At 41.2% G+C, this 16943-nt stretch overlaps 2 protein-coding genes across 2 annotated transcripts in view; one reads left to right on the top strand and one right to left on the bottom strand.

The window, feature by feature from the left end:
- The window catches only part of GOLGA7B (golgin A7 family member B), a 245674-nt gene that overhangs the window by 194412 nt on the left and 34319 nt on the right, over positions 1 to 16943 (bottom strand). The gene's annotated exons all lie outside the window — the stretch shown is intronic.
- The window catches only part of SFRP5 (secreted frizzled related protein 5), an 89176-nt gene that overhangs the window by 43853 nt on the left and 28380 nt on the right, over positions 1 to 16943 (top strand). Inside the window, exon 2 of the mRNA XM_075215937.1 lies at positions 5901 to 5978. Coding sequence (XP_075072038.1) covers positions 5901 to 5978 — 78 coding nt within the window. The remainder of the gene's footprint in view (positions 1 to 5900; positions 5979 to 16943) is intronic.

Raw genomic sequence — 16943 nt, 5'->3', positions numbered from 1 at the left:
GAAGGGGAGCCAGTGTAGGGCGTGGTAGAGAGGGGAGGTTGAGGAGGACCGGCGTGAGAGAAAGATGAGCCGAGCAGCCGCATTGAGAACGGAGCGAAGGGGGGCAAGATGGGAGAGGGGGAGGCCAGTAAGGAGAAGGTTACAGTAGTCGAGGCGGGAGATGATGAGAGAGTGGATGATTGTTTTGGTGGCATCTTGAGAAAGGAAGGGCCGGATGCGGGCGATATTCCCTTAAGCTTCTTGTAAACTACAACTATATGAAAAAGAAAGTGCACTCTCTTTCAAACTGGTGCTTGTAATTATCAGGACATAACCGACAATCATCTAGTCCTCACCAAGCCCTAAAATTTGATAAATCTAGTCTTATGAGACAAACATGATAAGCGTAAGAAATGTTAGTTTGTCATTATGTATTCTTCAATAAATAAGCCAATGTAGAAAAGCCATGTGTGTAATAGTAAACCCCATGAACCACATTTAGCATTGATAACTTGTACTAATCATTATCTGTATCATGTTCTGTATCACTGTATGAGTCTATATCACATTTGAGGATTTTTGGCCCAGTCCTCCTTACAACACTGCTTCACTGCATTGATGTTTGATGGCATTCGTTTATGCACAGCTCTCTTAGGGGGAGATTTGTCAAACCTTCTACAAGGTAAAGGGAATGTGTTGGCCATAGCAACCCATCAGATTCTAGCTATCATTTTCTACAATGTAGAGAGAGATAGACACTAGGGTCAATTTATTTTTTTATAGCAGCCAATTAACCTACTAGTATATTTTTGGAGTGTGGGAGGAAACCAGAGCATCCGGAGGAAACCCATGCAAACACAGGGAGAACATACAAACTCCACACAGATAAGGCCATGGTCGGGAATTGAACTCATGACCCCAGCGCTGTGAGACAGAAGTGCTAACCACTGAGCCACCGTGTTCAATCCAACACCTGGATTTTTTTAATTTTGCAGCTGATCAGAGGTGGATTTTCTGGTGTGCGTAGGATTGCTGTCCTGTTGCATGATTCAGTTTCAGCCACACTGCTGTTGTCGGACAGATGACCTCAGATTTTCCTCAAGAATACTCTGATAGTAAGAAAAGTTCAAGGTGGAATCCATGATTGTGATTTGTACAGGTCATGTGGTTAGTAAATATAGCCCTTGGGGTTATTTTACAAACTGCGGGTTTGAAAAAGTGGAGATATTGTCTATAGCAACCAGATTCTTGCTGTCATTTTGAAGAATGTACTAAATAAATGATGACTAGAATCTGATTGGTTGCTATAGGCAACATCTCCACTTTTTCAAACCCGCAGTTTAGTAAATCTATTGCTCCGTCTTTTTTTTTCGGATAGTAAACATTTACTCTGTGGACAAAAGCCTGTGGATCCCTGGATATGGCGTTTGGATTCTCAGCGATTTCTCAGAGCACCGTACAAATCGACCGCTTGGTGATTTTTCTTGGTACATCTACTCCTGGGAAAATTGTCAACTGTCTTCAATGTTCTCCATATGTAACTAATCCTCCTTTAATTTAGAATGATGGGCTTCCTATTGTTTATAACTCTTTCCAGACTGATGAGCAGAAACAATTGCATTCTCCGAGATCACCGCTGGTGTCTTTTCTCCTTGGCATCGTGTTAACAGAAACCTGAATGCTCCAGAATGAATTGGCAAAGTTTCTGCTTTTATACAGAGGTGGTGGCACTTCCTGATGATGGAATAATGAAGTGCATTTGATTAGCGGCACCTGGCTCAAATTATCTGCTGTCCTGGTATGGAAGCAGCAATGTTGTACTTACTCCTTCGCTCATATATTCTTCATGTTGGCTTAATTTATGTTGGATAAATAATGGCAAAGTAAATTCTGCTTTCCTTTCTTTGTCACATAGATTACATTTATCAAATGGTGAAGAATAGATGCTTATTATGTTCCGATATGTAAAAACATAGATTTCAAAGAGCTACTTTTTTACATGACTGTATATCTGGTAGAGATGCTCAGGCTCGGTTTCCCGAGAACCGAATATACCCGAACTTAGCAGAGCTGGCTCGGTACCATCAGGCTTTTTCGGATTTGAAAACGAGGCAAAACATCATCATTACACTGTGGTATCTCGCAAGTTTTGGATACTTTTTTAAGATCCAACATAGCGAGGGGTGGGAGGGAGGGCAGACCCCCATTTTTCTTTTCTGCCACTGCTGTGTGCCAATGTGTCCTAGATGTGCTAGGAACTGCCGTGTGTTTGTGTCATTGCTCTGTCGCTTACCATCCAGCCAGGTCGCTGCAGTATTTGTCCGAAAGTGTATGAAAATAATATTGTGATCTGTGAGGTGGTCAAAATTGACTGCAAATGACTTTAAATTAGTGTTATTGAGGTTAATAATAATGTAGGAATAAAAAAAGAGCAAAATTATGTGATTTTAGCATATTTTAGGATTTTTTCTAAAAAATCCAAAACGCACAAGGGCGGTTTTGCCAAAACCAAAACATGATAATGGCTAATCCAGATCCAAAACCAGTTCACGGGGGTCAGTGAGCATCTCTTTTGTGGTTTGTATGGCTCTGTCCTACAAACACCTTATAATGCCAACTCTGCCTCCGTGGATGTGGGCACTCTTCATGACAATACAAGAAGTTCCAAAGTCTGAGGTCATAAAGCATAACGAGCAACTGCTAACTGCTAAATGATAACATTACTATGACAGATCATTCAGGAGCTGGCTGGCTTTACCCCAGGTGGATAGTCCAACCAGGTGTCCCAGTGGGTGTCACCATCAGAGGATGGGTGACCAAGCTATGGACGAGCTGTGCCCAGCACTAGACCTACGTCCATTCGCACATCAGAAAAATTGCTCTACATCTGCCTGGAAACCAGGGAATTTCCTTGTGAACGCATCCACTACACCAGCTAAATGTTATTGTGCAGAAAGAGATTTTAGAATTATATTTATATTTTGCATGTGGACGTACCATGAGGCACACAAGTGTGCCAGGCCCACGTTTAAATTTGCGACAGCCTGATATGCCCAGTTCCTCCCACCACAACTTGCTGAATGCTGCACCCTTGCAGATGCTGTCAATGTCATCATAATCAGCAGCAGCAGCTATTTTATATAGCGCCACTAATTCCACAGCGCTGTACAAAGAACTCACATCGGTTCCTGCACCATGGGAGCTTACAGTCTAAATTCCCTAACACACACACACACAGACACACACACTAAGGTCAATTTTTAATAGCGGGCAATTAACCTACTAGTATGTTTTTGGAGTGTGGGAGGAAACCGGAGCACTCATAGGAAACCCACATAAGCACGGGGAGAACATACAAACTCATTTTCTTATTCAAATATCAGGCATGTCGTGCAAAATTAAGTGCATTCTTTTAAAAAGGGCACCTAACAACACAACACAACACAACACATTAGTTCCCCCGGAGGCTTGGAATTTTGCACTTTCAGAAATGATCCTTATTACTCCTGTTAGTAACACACTGTTAGTAGATGATGATATGTGGGTGTGTTCTTTCCTTGGCTATTCTGGATCCAGACCGATACTATTTGCATGGTGAAGGGGAGGGGCAGGAAATAATTTTTCATCACTATTAAAGCTCAGAAGGCAGCCTTCTCAGATGTTAATTAATAACTGTGCCCACCTATCAGAGACTTCTGAGAGCATCTGCAGCGAGATCAATGCAATGATTGGTGTTCTCTCTAATTTTGAACCAATCAGATGTTATTAAAATGTTCAGCTTGCCACAAATTAACAGCTTCAACACGATCTCAAAACTACCAATATAACATGTTGGACAATTACTATAGAAAGTATTTTTTATTTACCTGTATTCATTTTCCACTTTTATTTGCTGAAAGCCCACCCTTATAACCAGCAATAATCAATAGAAATGAGGGTAAGCCGTTAATGTAGGGCAGGCCCAGGAGCCATATGGACTTTACTCCCTCGCCCCGTCCGACCTGACCCTGAAGATTATATTGCTGTTGCCCCAAACAGAATACATTAAAAGGATAAACTGACCTTTCATGATAAATTATAATAAATATGGTTTTAATGTGTTATGTACAATAATACAAATGTGTTAAAACATTGCACTACTTTCTACACAAATGCTTACATTGCTTGATTAAATTCAAGGTGCAATCCCACATTGATAATCATTTTACCAGGGGAGTTCTGCAGCTCAATGATCCCTTCACAAAAGCGTTTGTTGTGGCATGTCTATATCACTGAAAATCTATTTCCCTCTTTCCTAAGTCAGTCAGTTAGGAAGCTTCTCAGTGGTCACATGATGGCAGATTATATTACATTGCATGTCTGGTTGCCATGGTAATTGCAAGACACTTCACAAACAAATCATTCACTGCAGCTTGAAACAAAAGTATAAGAAAACAAATGGGCATGGGGAGCATTCAGCGCCATAACAGGTCGCTTACAACCACATGCTGCCATTTATAGCATTGAACACTCCCTCTCCACTAACACGGTCACCTAGAAAAGCATAGTTTATTTACATTTTATATAGCCTATCAAATAAAACGTCTCTCTGACATTTTTACTTTAAAGCGCACTTGTCCCCCTAGACTATAGCTGCCTAATTTTTGGACTTCCCATCCATGAGATACTGGAGGGGTGGCTCCAAAGGCGCAATTGTGTGGAGCGTGACCAGGGGAAAAAGCAGGATTTGTAGAGAGGGGTTTCCACACCACGCAGCCAGTGGGCGTGACCAGCCTGCATGGGGGCGTAGCTATAATTTTAGATAGTGCTTGGCTGCTCTCCAACTCTTCCTATCCCTATAATATACATGGGCAATGCTGCTTGTACTACTGTTAGGTGCACACAGCTCTTCCTTTTCAAGCAGAACCGTGTGAAGCTGGGAGCAGGGTCCAGCCACCTCATTTATACAGTGCCCCAGTCTTGGATGGGGGTTTCCAGGCACTAGGAAACCCCCCTCGGTTTGCCTATGAGCGTGATGACGTGATTGGTATCACCATGGACCCGTAATCGCGCAGAAGGGACTGGGGTCATGATGATGCAAATCGTATCTTGGGGTCCCAGGAAGGCCTGATGACACAAATCATCAAGGCCACGCGCTCTTTACAAAGTTGAGGTGCGGGATCCAGGAGGGTAGGCTGCTAGGCAGTGATTATTGCCTGATAGTCGTGAGTCTCCCGGACGTTCCAGGAGCTCAGAAAAGTATATCCTAGACACAGTGGAGGCAGCCATGGTATAATACCCAGTATTCATGAGTAATCTTACAATTTGCTGGGAACCAAAAACATCACTTTAAAACACATAACATATCATAATCACAGCTTCATGTGTGTGTGTTTTATTCCTGGTCCGATAATAATACGGTATAAAGATGGTTTCTTGCTTTTCACTCACCCGACATTGTCATCATATTTTCTCGTATTGCTAAAATAATTATGTTCTATCCTGCAACTAAACAGAACTGCAGTATGCACGAAACAATAAGTGCTTTATACGCAGACCACCAGAACTGCCATTGATTGGGAGAAAGTTTTAGAAAATGATTTTCAGATGAATTTATTCTGAAAGTTGGGCACTTAAAAGCGCGTTAGGCGCCCTTTAACTTGGCACAACTCTTGTCTCCCATGAACACATTAAGTAAATTGATATACAATAGCCGTGTGAGGAGTGCGCACTGCAGTTTGGGCCATGTATTAGGAGTAAATGACAGCTAATATATTAAGCAGTCAGCCCAGATATTCCTGCCAACATTTTTCATACACCAGAAACCTGCAGCAAAGATCTGGCATTTGTGGAACAGGACGCAGCCGTTGTAGGACAGACGTTATAAACACGAAGCTTTCACTATTTGTACATTAATACTGTTTTTTTGTTCTTTCTTACAGTAACCAAGATCTGCACTCAGTGTGAAATTGAACAAAAATCTGAGACCATGAGGGTACAATATTGCGCCAGTGATTTTGGTAAGTGTATGTTTTCCTGACTTACAGCGGTCATCATCGGTGGCCTCATATAGACCAATTGTCCAACACAGACCTTCTTCACCGTTTCTTTTTGGCTTGGACCCAAATTACATCTAGGGGGCAGATTTGTCACCATGTTTCAGCTTGGAATTAATAATGTGTTTGTTTTATTGATTGTGCTGTTCAATACGGCTAAAATAATAATATGTCATGTTTCTAAAGCAAGAAAATTAAGGATTTGCCTAAAGTATGGTACCGTTACCCTTTTGTGTCTGAAATAGGCCTCTTTGGATCTAAAATTCAATGTCATATGATCCATTTTAGATATGTTTGGAGTGTTCTGTTGTATAAATATTGTTATGCTAAATTATACAGAGGAATGTAAGGTTGCCTTGGTATGCGAATGCAATTAAACTTGATGTATATTAAACTTAAAGATTAACTATACATAAAACTACATTTTTAGCCAACAAGCCCCCTTGTCGCAGCTACGATAACTGTAGGGGGTTCCATGCCAGGGGTTGCCATCGGTCAGGATGAAATGGGCACATGCCATCCAGTGGCCGTACAATTTGTCTTCACTGTATTAGTTTTATCAGAAATAACTGGTTTATTATTTTTGTTGGGGACAGCTCTGGCTTTTTTTTGGTACTATTGAGAATTAAATATCTTTTCATTGAAGTAAAATGCTGTTTGCCGTGATTCTACCCTTGGCTGCCATAAATCGCATAACCCACAGAATATACCCTTTAATTTAGCCTATGGAACAATTTATATAGAAGATGTTTTCCCCATGTGTTTAACTAATTTTATGTGAGCCAGGTACCTCCCAATATACACAAGTTCCACACTTAAAACAATTCCCCCCCTGTAAGAGTCACAAGGGGGAATTCAATTCCAGGCGAAGTTCCGTTGAAACCGCGCATGATAAGAGCCCACAGACATAGTGGTGCGAGCAAAAATCAGCAATGGTTTAGGTTCCGCAACACCCAGAAATAGGCGCAGCCTCAAATGGCACCAGGCTCCTACAATACCTCGCACTTAATTAAATTGCTCCCATAGATTCTACTTCATGAGTCTCCTAAGTGTGGGACAGGATAGAGCGTCATATGGCATTGGCAGTGAAAGGGTTAAGTGTCCCTACTTGGCCATTTGGAACGTTGGCAGGTGCGTCGAAGGCTAGAGACGTGTATCTGTACTTTCTATGTCATTAGAAGTGGAAAATTATCCATATATTGTAAACAAATAATCCAACAACAACATAGTACCTTTGAATTCATAACCACATAGAGTCAAACACGTGGGAGAAACAGGCACTTAAATCATGCTCTCCATTAAAACATTGTTTAATAAAACAAGTGAAATTTCTGTTACACTTTCAGTACTTGAGAGGAATAAAAAAAAAATCAGCATCCAGTCGCTTCTATAGAACTGCCCTCAGAATGTACATTTATTTTCCATGCGCTCACAGATTCACAAACAGTCGTCACACACACATTTGTGTGACATGACATCAGGCTGAGTGTATCACAAGAATGTATGGGCAACTGGAAACTGGAAAAAGCGCATAAAATAACTTAAAGATATATAGTAATAATATAAGGGATATGTGTGAAATAGATTTTAACTGTAAAGGAAACAAATCAGCTGTAATTGACTTTGGTTTTCAAAACGTACTAATAATTTAGGATTGGGGCTTCATATATAAGGGTGTTGCAAACAGATTAAATCATTTGGCATCCGAGTTGTCAGGTGTGTTGGAGAATCTGCATTAGGGGCCTGATTAATTAAGGAACTTAAATTAAGAAATGTCTTATTTAAGTCTCCTGGACAAAACCATGTTACAATGCAAGGGGTGAAAATTAGTTTTCTGTCTTGCACATAAGTTAAATACTGACTGTTTTTTCATGTAGCACACAAATACTTGATAGCTTATTTGTACACTGAAATTTAAAGTTGATATTTGAGTGTTACATGAAAAAACAGTCAGTATTTAACTTATGTGCAAAACAGAATACTAATTTGCACCCCTTGCATTGTAACATGGTTTTGTCCAAGAGACTGAAATAAGAAGTTTCTTAATTTAAGTTCCTTAATGAATCGGGCCATAGGTGTTTTATTTGATTCCTTAAACTCTGGAGACCATGGGAACATTTAGGTGCATCAAACCAGGTGGTCAGCACCTACTGTAATGATTTGCAAGTAATCTTTTGAACTGGATATGCAACCCTTAAAAAACTACGTCAAAAGCCTGTGTAATTTTGAAATGCTTCAGATTTGCTTTGAAAGGATTCCGTTTAAAATTGAGCCCTTCCTGCTAATTTTCACAGCTACCTCTGCTAAGTTAAAGAATATTATGATTACTATACAACTACCGGGGAATATTTCATTAATACCACAGAAGTATGTTGACCACAATGATGAGGTTACAGGATTATACACTGTCATAGTAAATCTTCTGCCATGTGACAGGTGAATCACAAGTTGTTGTTTTACTCCTAGAAGGCAGAATTTGACAGCTAATAATAACGCAGTACATGTTGCTGAAATTAAGGCCTGGAGATAGGTATGTACAGCCAATGACAGACAGGACCAACATCTGCTGCACTCGTTGCAAACCTTGATTGTCAGAAAAACTCTGTTTAGTGGAAACATTCTTCAGTTTATATGACATTCTGTGAGATCATGTCACATCTCATCAGTTCAATGAATCGGGTCCTGCTCGGTGCGCCAAAAATGTGTGAACACTGCACAAAAATGTGATTTTTGAAGCGCTTTTCCTGCATTTTTAGTGCGCTGAGCAGGATTGCATTCATTCAACTGTGATCCTAATAACAAGCAGAAATAATCATTGCCACTAGTCATCTTTTATGAACTCTGGGGTACTAAACAGAGGTGTACCATCAACAATGGGCAGGAAGGTTGGTGTTGGCAGTGTTGAGCGGTGACCAGTGTTTTTCAACAATGAGCGGTGGCCGCTTAGGAAGCCAACCTGTAATACGCCTCTTACTAAACTGTGATATATGTTGTCCAGATACTGAAGGTGGACAGTGTAGTTACAATGCATTAAAAATTGTGTTGATCTAGGTTTACCAATAAGGGTGGCATAATAAAACGTTATGTAGCCCAGAGCAGGGGGCTTGACACAACCCAATAACCACATACCCCCCTCCAAGCACACACACATGACTGGGCATGCTGTAACTTATAGTTCCTCAATGACAAGATCCATCACGTGTGGGGCCCATTTATTGATTAACTGGCTTTTGCCCAGTTAAGATTTTTTTAATAAATGCTTACGACAAATCATCTGTTATCACTGCGATGACGGATAACTTGTCATAAGCATTTATTAAAAAAAATCATCCCGGGACAGCACGTCTGATAGGAGACTGCCCCAGGGATGATGTCACTTATCTTAAATTCCCGTTGTCTGGCTCTCACCTCCAGCCACTATCGCAAAGTGGCTTAGAGACATTTTGCGATAGTAGCCGATGGGGAGAGAGCAGGTAAGCTGCAGTGAGGGATCCGAAAATCCCTCTACCGCATTTCATTCCCCATAGGATTCAATAGCTAACGCCATCTTCGGAGGCGTTGGCTATAGAGTTCTGAAAAGCTAAGCTTTTTTGCCCAGACCGCAGTCCCCATTGAGTATTATGGGAACTACGGTTAATGCGGTAATTTGCCTAATGCCAGGAGATTTCTCCAAGATCTCCTGTGTTAGGGATTTAGTCATACTTGCGAACTTTTCCTCGTTGACTTCAGGGAGATCCCGGGGGAGGTTGACGTGTTGGGCGGGGCTTGACGAATCGCATCATTTTGGCACCACCCCCTAAACTATTGTCACAATTTTGGCCAATTACATCAGGGGCGGGGCTAATATGATGCAATATTTGCGAAATTAAGACCCTCCCCCACCACTTATCTTTTGCAGAGGCGAGAACTGAGAGTTTGGCCTCTCTGCTGGAGCCCGGCAGAAATTAGGGAGTCTCCCGGACATTCCGGGAGAGTAGGCAACTATGCATTAAAGAATAGCAGCTAATGAATCTCTAGAGACTGAAGTTTCTTTTATATTTCTGTCTCCATTACTAAAGTCATATTGTCTTACCTGTCAGTCTTTGATTAAATCTTGGTCTCCATGAAAATGGCCACCTCCATAGGCATCAATACATGGACATAGGACACAATTTCTGAACTGTGTCATCATGCCACAGATGGCGAAGCCAACCACGTCCTGTACTGGCTCAGCATCAGGGAGAATGCCAGACTCTTCAGGGAGTGAGGGAGATCACCCCTATTTCAGGGAGTCTCCCTGACATTCAGGGAGAGTTGACAAGTATGGATTTAGTAAATGAACATTCTACTTAAAAATACCTAAACCATGCGGAAATAGCATGGTTATCTAGGCTTCCCCATGCTAAAGACCCCAATCAAGGATTGAATATTCTAGCAAGGAACTTGAAAGGAAAACAAGTGTTAAATCTGGGTTAGTCATACCAGCCAGTGAGATATTGCACTTACAATTTATCCCCCAAGCTATATACACAGTCGGCTGCTTTCATAAATCACAACCACACTTATTGTATTCATGTGCATCTACTGAGTGTCTCTCGCCAAGAAAAGATTTCACAACGGGAAGAAGAAGACGCAGATTTACTCTTGTTTAAAGAAAATAGACATGTGGTTGCTGAGGGATACAGTAATGGAGTCTAAATCAATAGCATAATGACTTCCTGTGGCAAAGGCCTCTGGGTAATGTTTTTCCAGTGGTAATAGCAACGGCAATGTCATTCAGTGAGCTAATTGGATTAAGAAAAAAAAATATTGGCTAGCAGCAAAATATGATTTAAACAGAAACACATCTATAGCCTGAGGTCAAGTGATCCACATAGCACAACAATATGTTATCACAGAGGCTGTGTAGCAACAGGAATGTGTGAGTTGATTTTGATAGAAATGTAGGCCAACAAGTTTGGAACAAGGCAATATGTTTCACTCCTTAAACTGGCTATAACCTTTTGTAAATACTAATTATCAGAGTACAATTGGGACACTTGTGAGTGTCAATGAATTAATCCTGAACCACATTGACAAATAACGGAACTAAAAAGTTAATACCAAAGCAAAGGCAGACATTTAATTTAAATTGTGTTCTGGGCACAAGATAAATTCCTTTATTAGTTACAGCAGATTATTCTGTAACAGTATTGAATTTTTTTAAGCATTACAGTTGACACAAAATCTGGGTTATTGCCATAAGGGTGAATTCTATCATTTTGCTCATGTGTAGACAGCTGAAATAGCTAAAATACATACTGCATTGTGTCACAGCTGTACTTAAATTTAGATATACACAGGAAGCCTTTAAACCTCGGCAGAAGATGATCACCTTGACACTACCTTTGGGGGAGATCCAATTAGCAGGGAGGTTCAATAGGTTTTCGCATTATGTTTCTGCGCAAATTGCGGTTATGATAAAATTGCTAATTTTTGCTCGGACCCCAATCATGTGCGAGCAAAAACGAGAGAAGATTATTACCTATACATCAGGCAAGAACTTAAAACAGGAGGCTAATAGGGAACCTCATGGATAACTGAGTCGCCCCCTGTGTTGATTGGCATTAAGACAGGAGTGTGTCACCCTTAAAAACAGCATTTACATGTTCTCAGTAAGCTTAAAATAACTGTCTACGTAACAATGTAAAACAGGTTTACTGTTATGTATTGTGACAAAGGGAGTGGTTTTCCACAGGACTCTAAGAGAGTAGTTCGATATTCAGCTGACAGTCTGCAGGGCAAGACTGCAGACAGTGTTTCATATTTGTACAACAGTGCACCTAGTTTAAAGATACACAGGTGGAGGACATATGTGTGACAAAATAATAGTATAGAGTGTGATTTAACTTACATATTTGAAGTTGTTTCAAGGTGTCTTTTCCACAGCTGACAGGGTTTCTCTGCAGTGAGACTAATCAAGCAGAGCGCTAGCAACTACTCTATAAAGACCAGGTGGGAATGTCTCCTGTCCATCAAGCTACGACTGTAGGAGGAGTGCAAAATATTTAAGCCTGAGTTGTTCCTTATGCAGGTTGACTACTACTTGGTAATTATTTTGGCTTAGGGGTGCCTTGAAAAAAATTATGGAGACCCTAAGGGTGCCTCGAACTGAGAAAAGTTTGGGATCCACTGCCACTCTGTCAACGCAATGAAAACAGATAGATGCTCAGTTTTAACATTCTTGGTAAAGGCTGAGCCGTAGTTCTCCTGATGAATATCTGCTTGGTAACCTCATAAATGCAAGAGTCTGGCTCCTGATGGATTTCAGAATCTTTCCCTGGATCGTACCATCATCTTGTCCGTATTGCAGCTTCCTAATAACAATGTACTTTAGAAATGTAAGAAAGGAATGTGAGCATATCCAGGGGTAGCCAAGGCGTAATCTTCTGTACAGACACATATACAAGATCCAGAATCATTAATAGCACTGCCTGACCTCCTACTACTGGTGTCAGGCTAGGCAGGGATTAGATGTGCAGCCTTGATTAATATCAGCCATGCAAACTACTCCCTGCCCTATAATGCACTACATATTTGTGCTTAATGTCCACTCTACAGTAAACAATTACCAGCTAATCAGTGCTCCTTTACAACCATGTGAGATTGCAGTTCCTCAGTCAGTGGATAGAGCAGTATATGGGCAAATACCACCATCATTCCTCAACTCTCTGTAAACGTGCAGCGCAATATGTCGGCGCTATATAAATAACCACTAATAAATAAAATAAATTCTAGTCTCCGCGTTTGCTGATTAGAAGCTTCCATCATAATTTCTTATTACAGTCCTCTGCCCAGGGAGCAGTAGTTACCCTCAAATGTTTAGTATGGATGGATAGATTTGCAATTGTCATCTTCATGGCCGAATTATATTGCAGATATCCAAGATATATAACTTGGATTTATGTACAGTTAATGCAGGCAAAACACAGCTAGAATTATAACTGTTTTCACTGCACAATACATAAAGTAAAGGATACCTAGTACCTAGAAGTATTTGTATATAAAACTGGAAAAAAATATCAGCACTGGTGGGGTGGAGAACTAGAACATGTTTTTTGGAGTCCACAGATTGTGAGATATGCATAGGTGGGAAGTCGTGTTGTAGGCGGAAGTGAGAGGTGGTTATCAGAGAGAGGGTGAGGCGTAGGTCAGAGACAGAACTGAGAGGAACTGAGGGAGAATATTTTAAGATGAGGTTTGAGATGTATGAAGCGGTGGTGTTGTTGATTTCTTGGTCGGCGAGGGTGAGGAACTTGAATTTGATTCTGGAGCTCTGCGGAGCCAGTGTAAGGTGTAGCAGCAGCAAGAGAGGAAAGTCAGTCTTAACACTGCATTTAGGACAGATTGAAACAGGATCAGATGGGTGAGGGAAATTCCAGATATGAGGAGGTTGCAGTAGTCAAGGCGGGAGATGATCAGAGAGTGTAATCTTGGGTAAGAAAAGGGCATATTCTAGCAATGTTTTGTAGGGGGAATTGACAAAATTTTGACGAGTAAATCAGAAGGCAGAATAAGTCGACACCAAAGCAGCTGGCTTGGAAGACATTGTAGTGTTATTGGCGGTTAGAGAAATTTGAGAGGAGATGATGATTGTGGGAGCAGGGAAGATGATAAGCAAAACATGTCTTCTTTTGACATGTTCAGCTTTCGGTGGCATTATGATATCCATGTGGAAATAGCAGAGAGACAGTTGGTCACACAAGATAGTAGTGAAGGGGAGAGGCCAGAGCTAGATTTGGGTGTCGTTAGGGAAGAGGGTGGCCGAAAAGGCCCAATTAGTTCACTGAGAGACGAGTTGTACAGTGAGTAAAGCAGAGGGCCAAGAACAGAGCCAATAATAGAGTGGAGGGGAGAAAATTACAGAGATAGACAACTCTAATTGAATAGGTAGACATTGTACCAGGAAAAACCTATATCATGAAGACCAATGAAGTGAAAGATGTGCAGGAGCAGAAGGGGATAAATGGCATTGAAAGTGATAAAAAGGTCTAGGAGGATGAGTATAGAGAAGTGACTTTTGCTATAAGTATATTGTTTACTTTTGTGAGGACATCTAAGTGGAATGTTGGGTCAGAGAGTGGACAAAGGAGTGAGAGGCCAGATAGAGATAGATGGCTGTAGAGTAGAGTCTTGTGAGTGCAGCGAGGAGAGTATCCTAGTCTCCGCTACTGTCCAGGGACGGTCTTTTAGTTCCTGACAAGGCAGGCTTTTACTACACAGGCATTTTGTTGTCCATTGTCTGCCGACAACACGCTACCAGCTGGAGGGAAGACGGCCTCCCCTGACTGCAGCAGACCTGCTAGATTGAGCTGATCGCACTTTAATTGCACCCAAACCTGAAAGAATTAGCCTTCAAACACTATTTGTTGTTTTGCCTTGTATTGCTACAAAAATCTTCTCTTGGACATACCCCGTATTTACTTTATATCAGTCTCACATCCTCTCCAAAAGACCATTATCGGATAATCTAAAGCAAATATACAGGCTTTATTCAAGCCGAGTTTTGGTTTTCATTTTCAGATTTGTTTATGTATTTTGAAAGGCTGAAAGCTATTTCTGTTTCTGATTAATATGGCTGATAAAGTATTTGGTATAAGGGTATAAAGTTAACATGTTCTGTTCATTATGACATTTGGCACAGGAGAATTAATCAACTATAATTTCCTCGGAGTCTAGTGATTTTAGAACAACATAATAATTGTATAAAAAGTGCAATAGTACATGAAGTGTATACGGTTATACATGAAATACATGAGATAGATGACAGTGGTCTATTGAAGAGGGTAACGTCATCTGCTCGCTTAGAGGAAATTGCCAAAGTAACGAAAACCTTCTTGCACTATCATCATCATCACCATTTATTTATATAGCGCCACTGCTTCCGCAGCGCTGTACAGAGAACCCAGAGTATGTTTTTTTTTTGGAGTGTGGGAGGAAACCGGAGCACCCGGAGGAAACCCACGCAAACACGGGGAGAACATACAAACTCCTCACAGATAAGGCCATGGCGGGAATTGAACTCACGACCCCAGTGCTGTAAGGCAGAAGTGCTAACCACTTAGCCAACGTGCTGCCCACTATAGGCCTGTTTAGCTTGTTACCTTTAAATTGCTGTTTTAAGACACATGATATATGGGAATGGTGTACCTGTACTGTCAGTTTTAAAGATTTTAGGAGTCTCAGAGAAGTTTTATAACCCTATAAAGGCCTACAGCACAGGTCACGGTGACTTCTAATATCTATAACAATTTACAATAGTAGGTGCCTTATTTCTTATAATACATAAGTTGTTCCTAATGAACAATGAAGCGATGGCATCAGAACTCACCTATTATAAACAATGACATCAGAACCTACCATTTATACAGATATTGGTCCCGATTCATCAAGGCACGCATCTGCCGTTTTTGTGCGTGTCACACGCAAAATCACTCTGCGCGTGCCCAGAATCGGGCCATATGCAACTAAACGCAGCAACGTTCAATGCATCGAAGTACACAAAGTGCACTTTCTACACCTACGATTTCTGGGAGTGAACAGGGAGGGGACTGGGCGTTCGCCCGTAGTCAATGTACAGTAAGAGCATGCTAACATCGAGCGTACGCAGCCACATCCGAATGAAACTTTGGGCATCTCAAAGTTACTTGTGTGAAAAAAAAAATGTATATATAAAAAATATTTTGTTTTTGTTTTTAACTGTTTTGTCACTAATGCTTATATTATTAACAGGTAACATTAATTCAATAGGTTTGGGGTTTTTTTCTGTGCGTTTTTTTGCGAATGTATATTCCACATAGGTGTATCCTGCAGTGTCTTGTGTAGTAGAGCAGATCAGACCTACACCCGAATTGATTAGCGCACGTATCTTTCGTTCCTTGCTGAATTTGGGAGTACCCAGAGCAGATTTACATGTTATGGACCCAGACCATGTATTGGACTGCTATTGACCTCTGTCCACCTCAGACCTTGACCTGTTAACCAGACTTGCTATTGTCTTCTGCCCGCCCTGACCTTTACCTGTTAACCAAACTTGCTATTAACTACTGCCTGCCCTGACCTGGGCCTGATTAATGGACCTGCTACTGATCTCTGTCCATCCTGACCTCAGTCTGCTTACCAGAATAGCTTATTGACCTTACCATACTTACCAGATTAGCTATTGTCCTCAGCCTGCTTACCAGACTAGCTAATGTCCTCAGCCTACTTACCAGACTAGCTATTGTCCTCAGCCTGCTTACCAGACTAGCTATTGTCCTCAGCCTACTTACCAGACTAGCTATTGTCCTCACCCTGCTTACCAGACTAGCTATTGTCCTCAGCCTACTTACCAGACTAGCTATTGTCCTCAGCCTACTTACCAGACTAGCTATTGTCCTCAGCCTGCTGACCAGACTAGCTAATGTCTTCAGCCTGCTTACCAGACTAGCTATTGTTCTCAGCCTGCTTACCAGACTTGCTATTGTTCTCAGCCATATCACTGGATCTTGCCTTCCACCTGCCTTTCTGGCTTCAGCCTGTTTTTTAATTATATAGTCAAAATATGCACCCTTCCATGTCCTGTCCAACCAATTTAGCAATATCCATACTTTATAAGTCCCTACAACCATGAGTTAAGACTTGTTTGCAGCCAAGTACTCTGGAACACATTGCGTTCCTTTGTAAGGATGCTGCTATAGGTGAAGACTTCATAAAGTTCTAGGGGTTTTATTATTTCAACTGATATTTCTCTCACACATAAAATTAATCTGTGGAGAGGAGGTGAATTTCCAATCGTTCAGCGACTGGATTAACCGTTAAGAAAAGCGCTTGGGGTTGAGGTGTGCTGGCCAATCATAAGTGTAGGACCTGCATGAGTTTCTACAATACCAACACTACACAGAGCGAGTTGACTTTACTTGCACCGTTGAT

This window comes from Mixophyes fleayi, chromosome 6 (assembly GCF_038048845.1).
Source record: "Mixophyes fleayi isolate aMixFle1 chromosome 6, aMixFle1.hap1, whole genome shotgun sequence".
In the NCBI taxonomy this organism is placed as follows: Eukaryota; Metazoa; Chordata; class Amphibia; order Anura; family Limnodynastidae; genus Mixophyes; species Mixophyes fleayi.
This window is presented reverse-complemented; position numbering and strand designations above follow the sequence as displayed.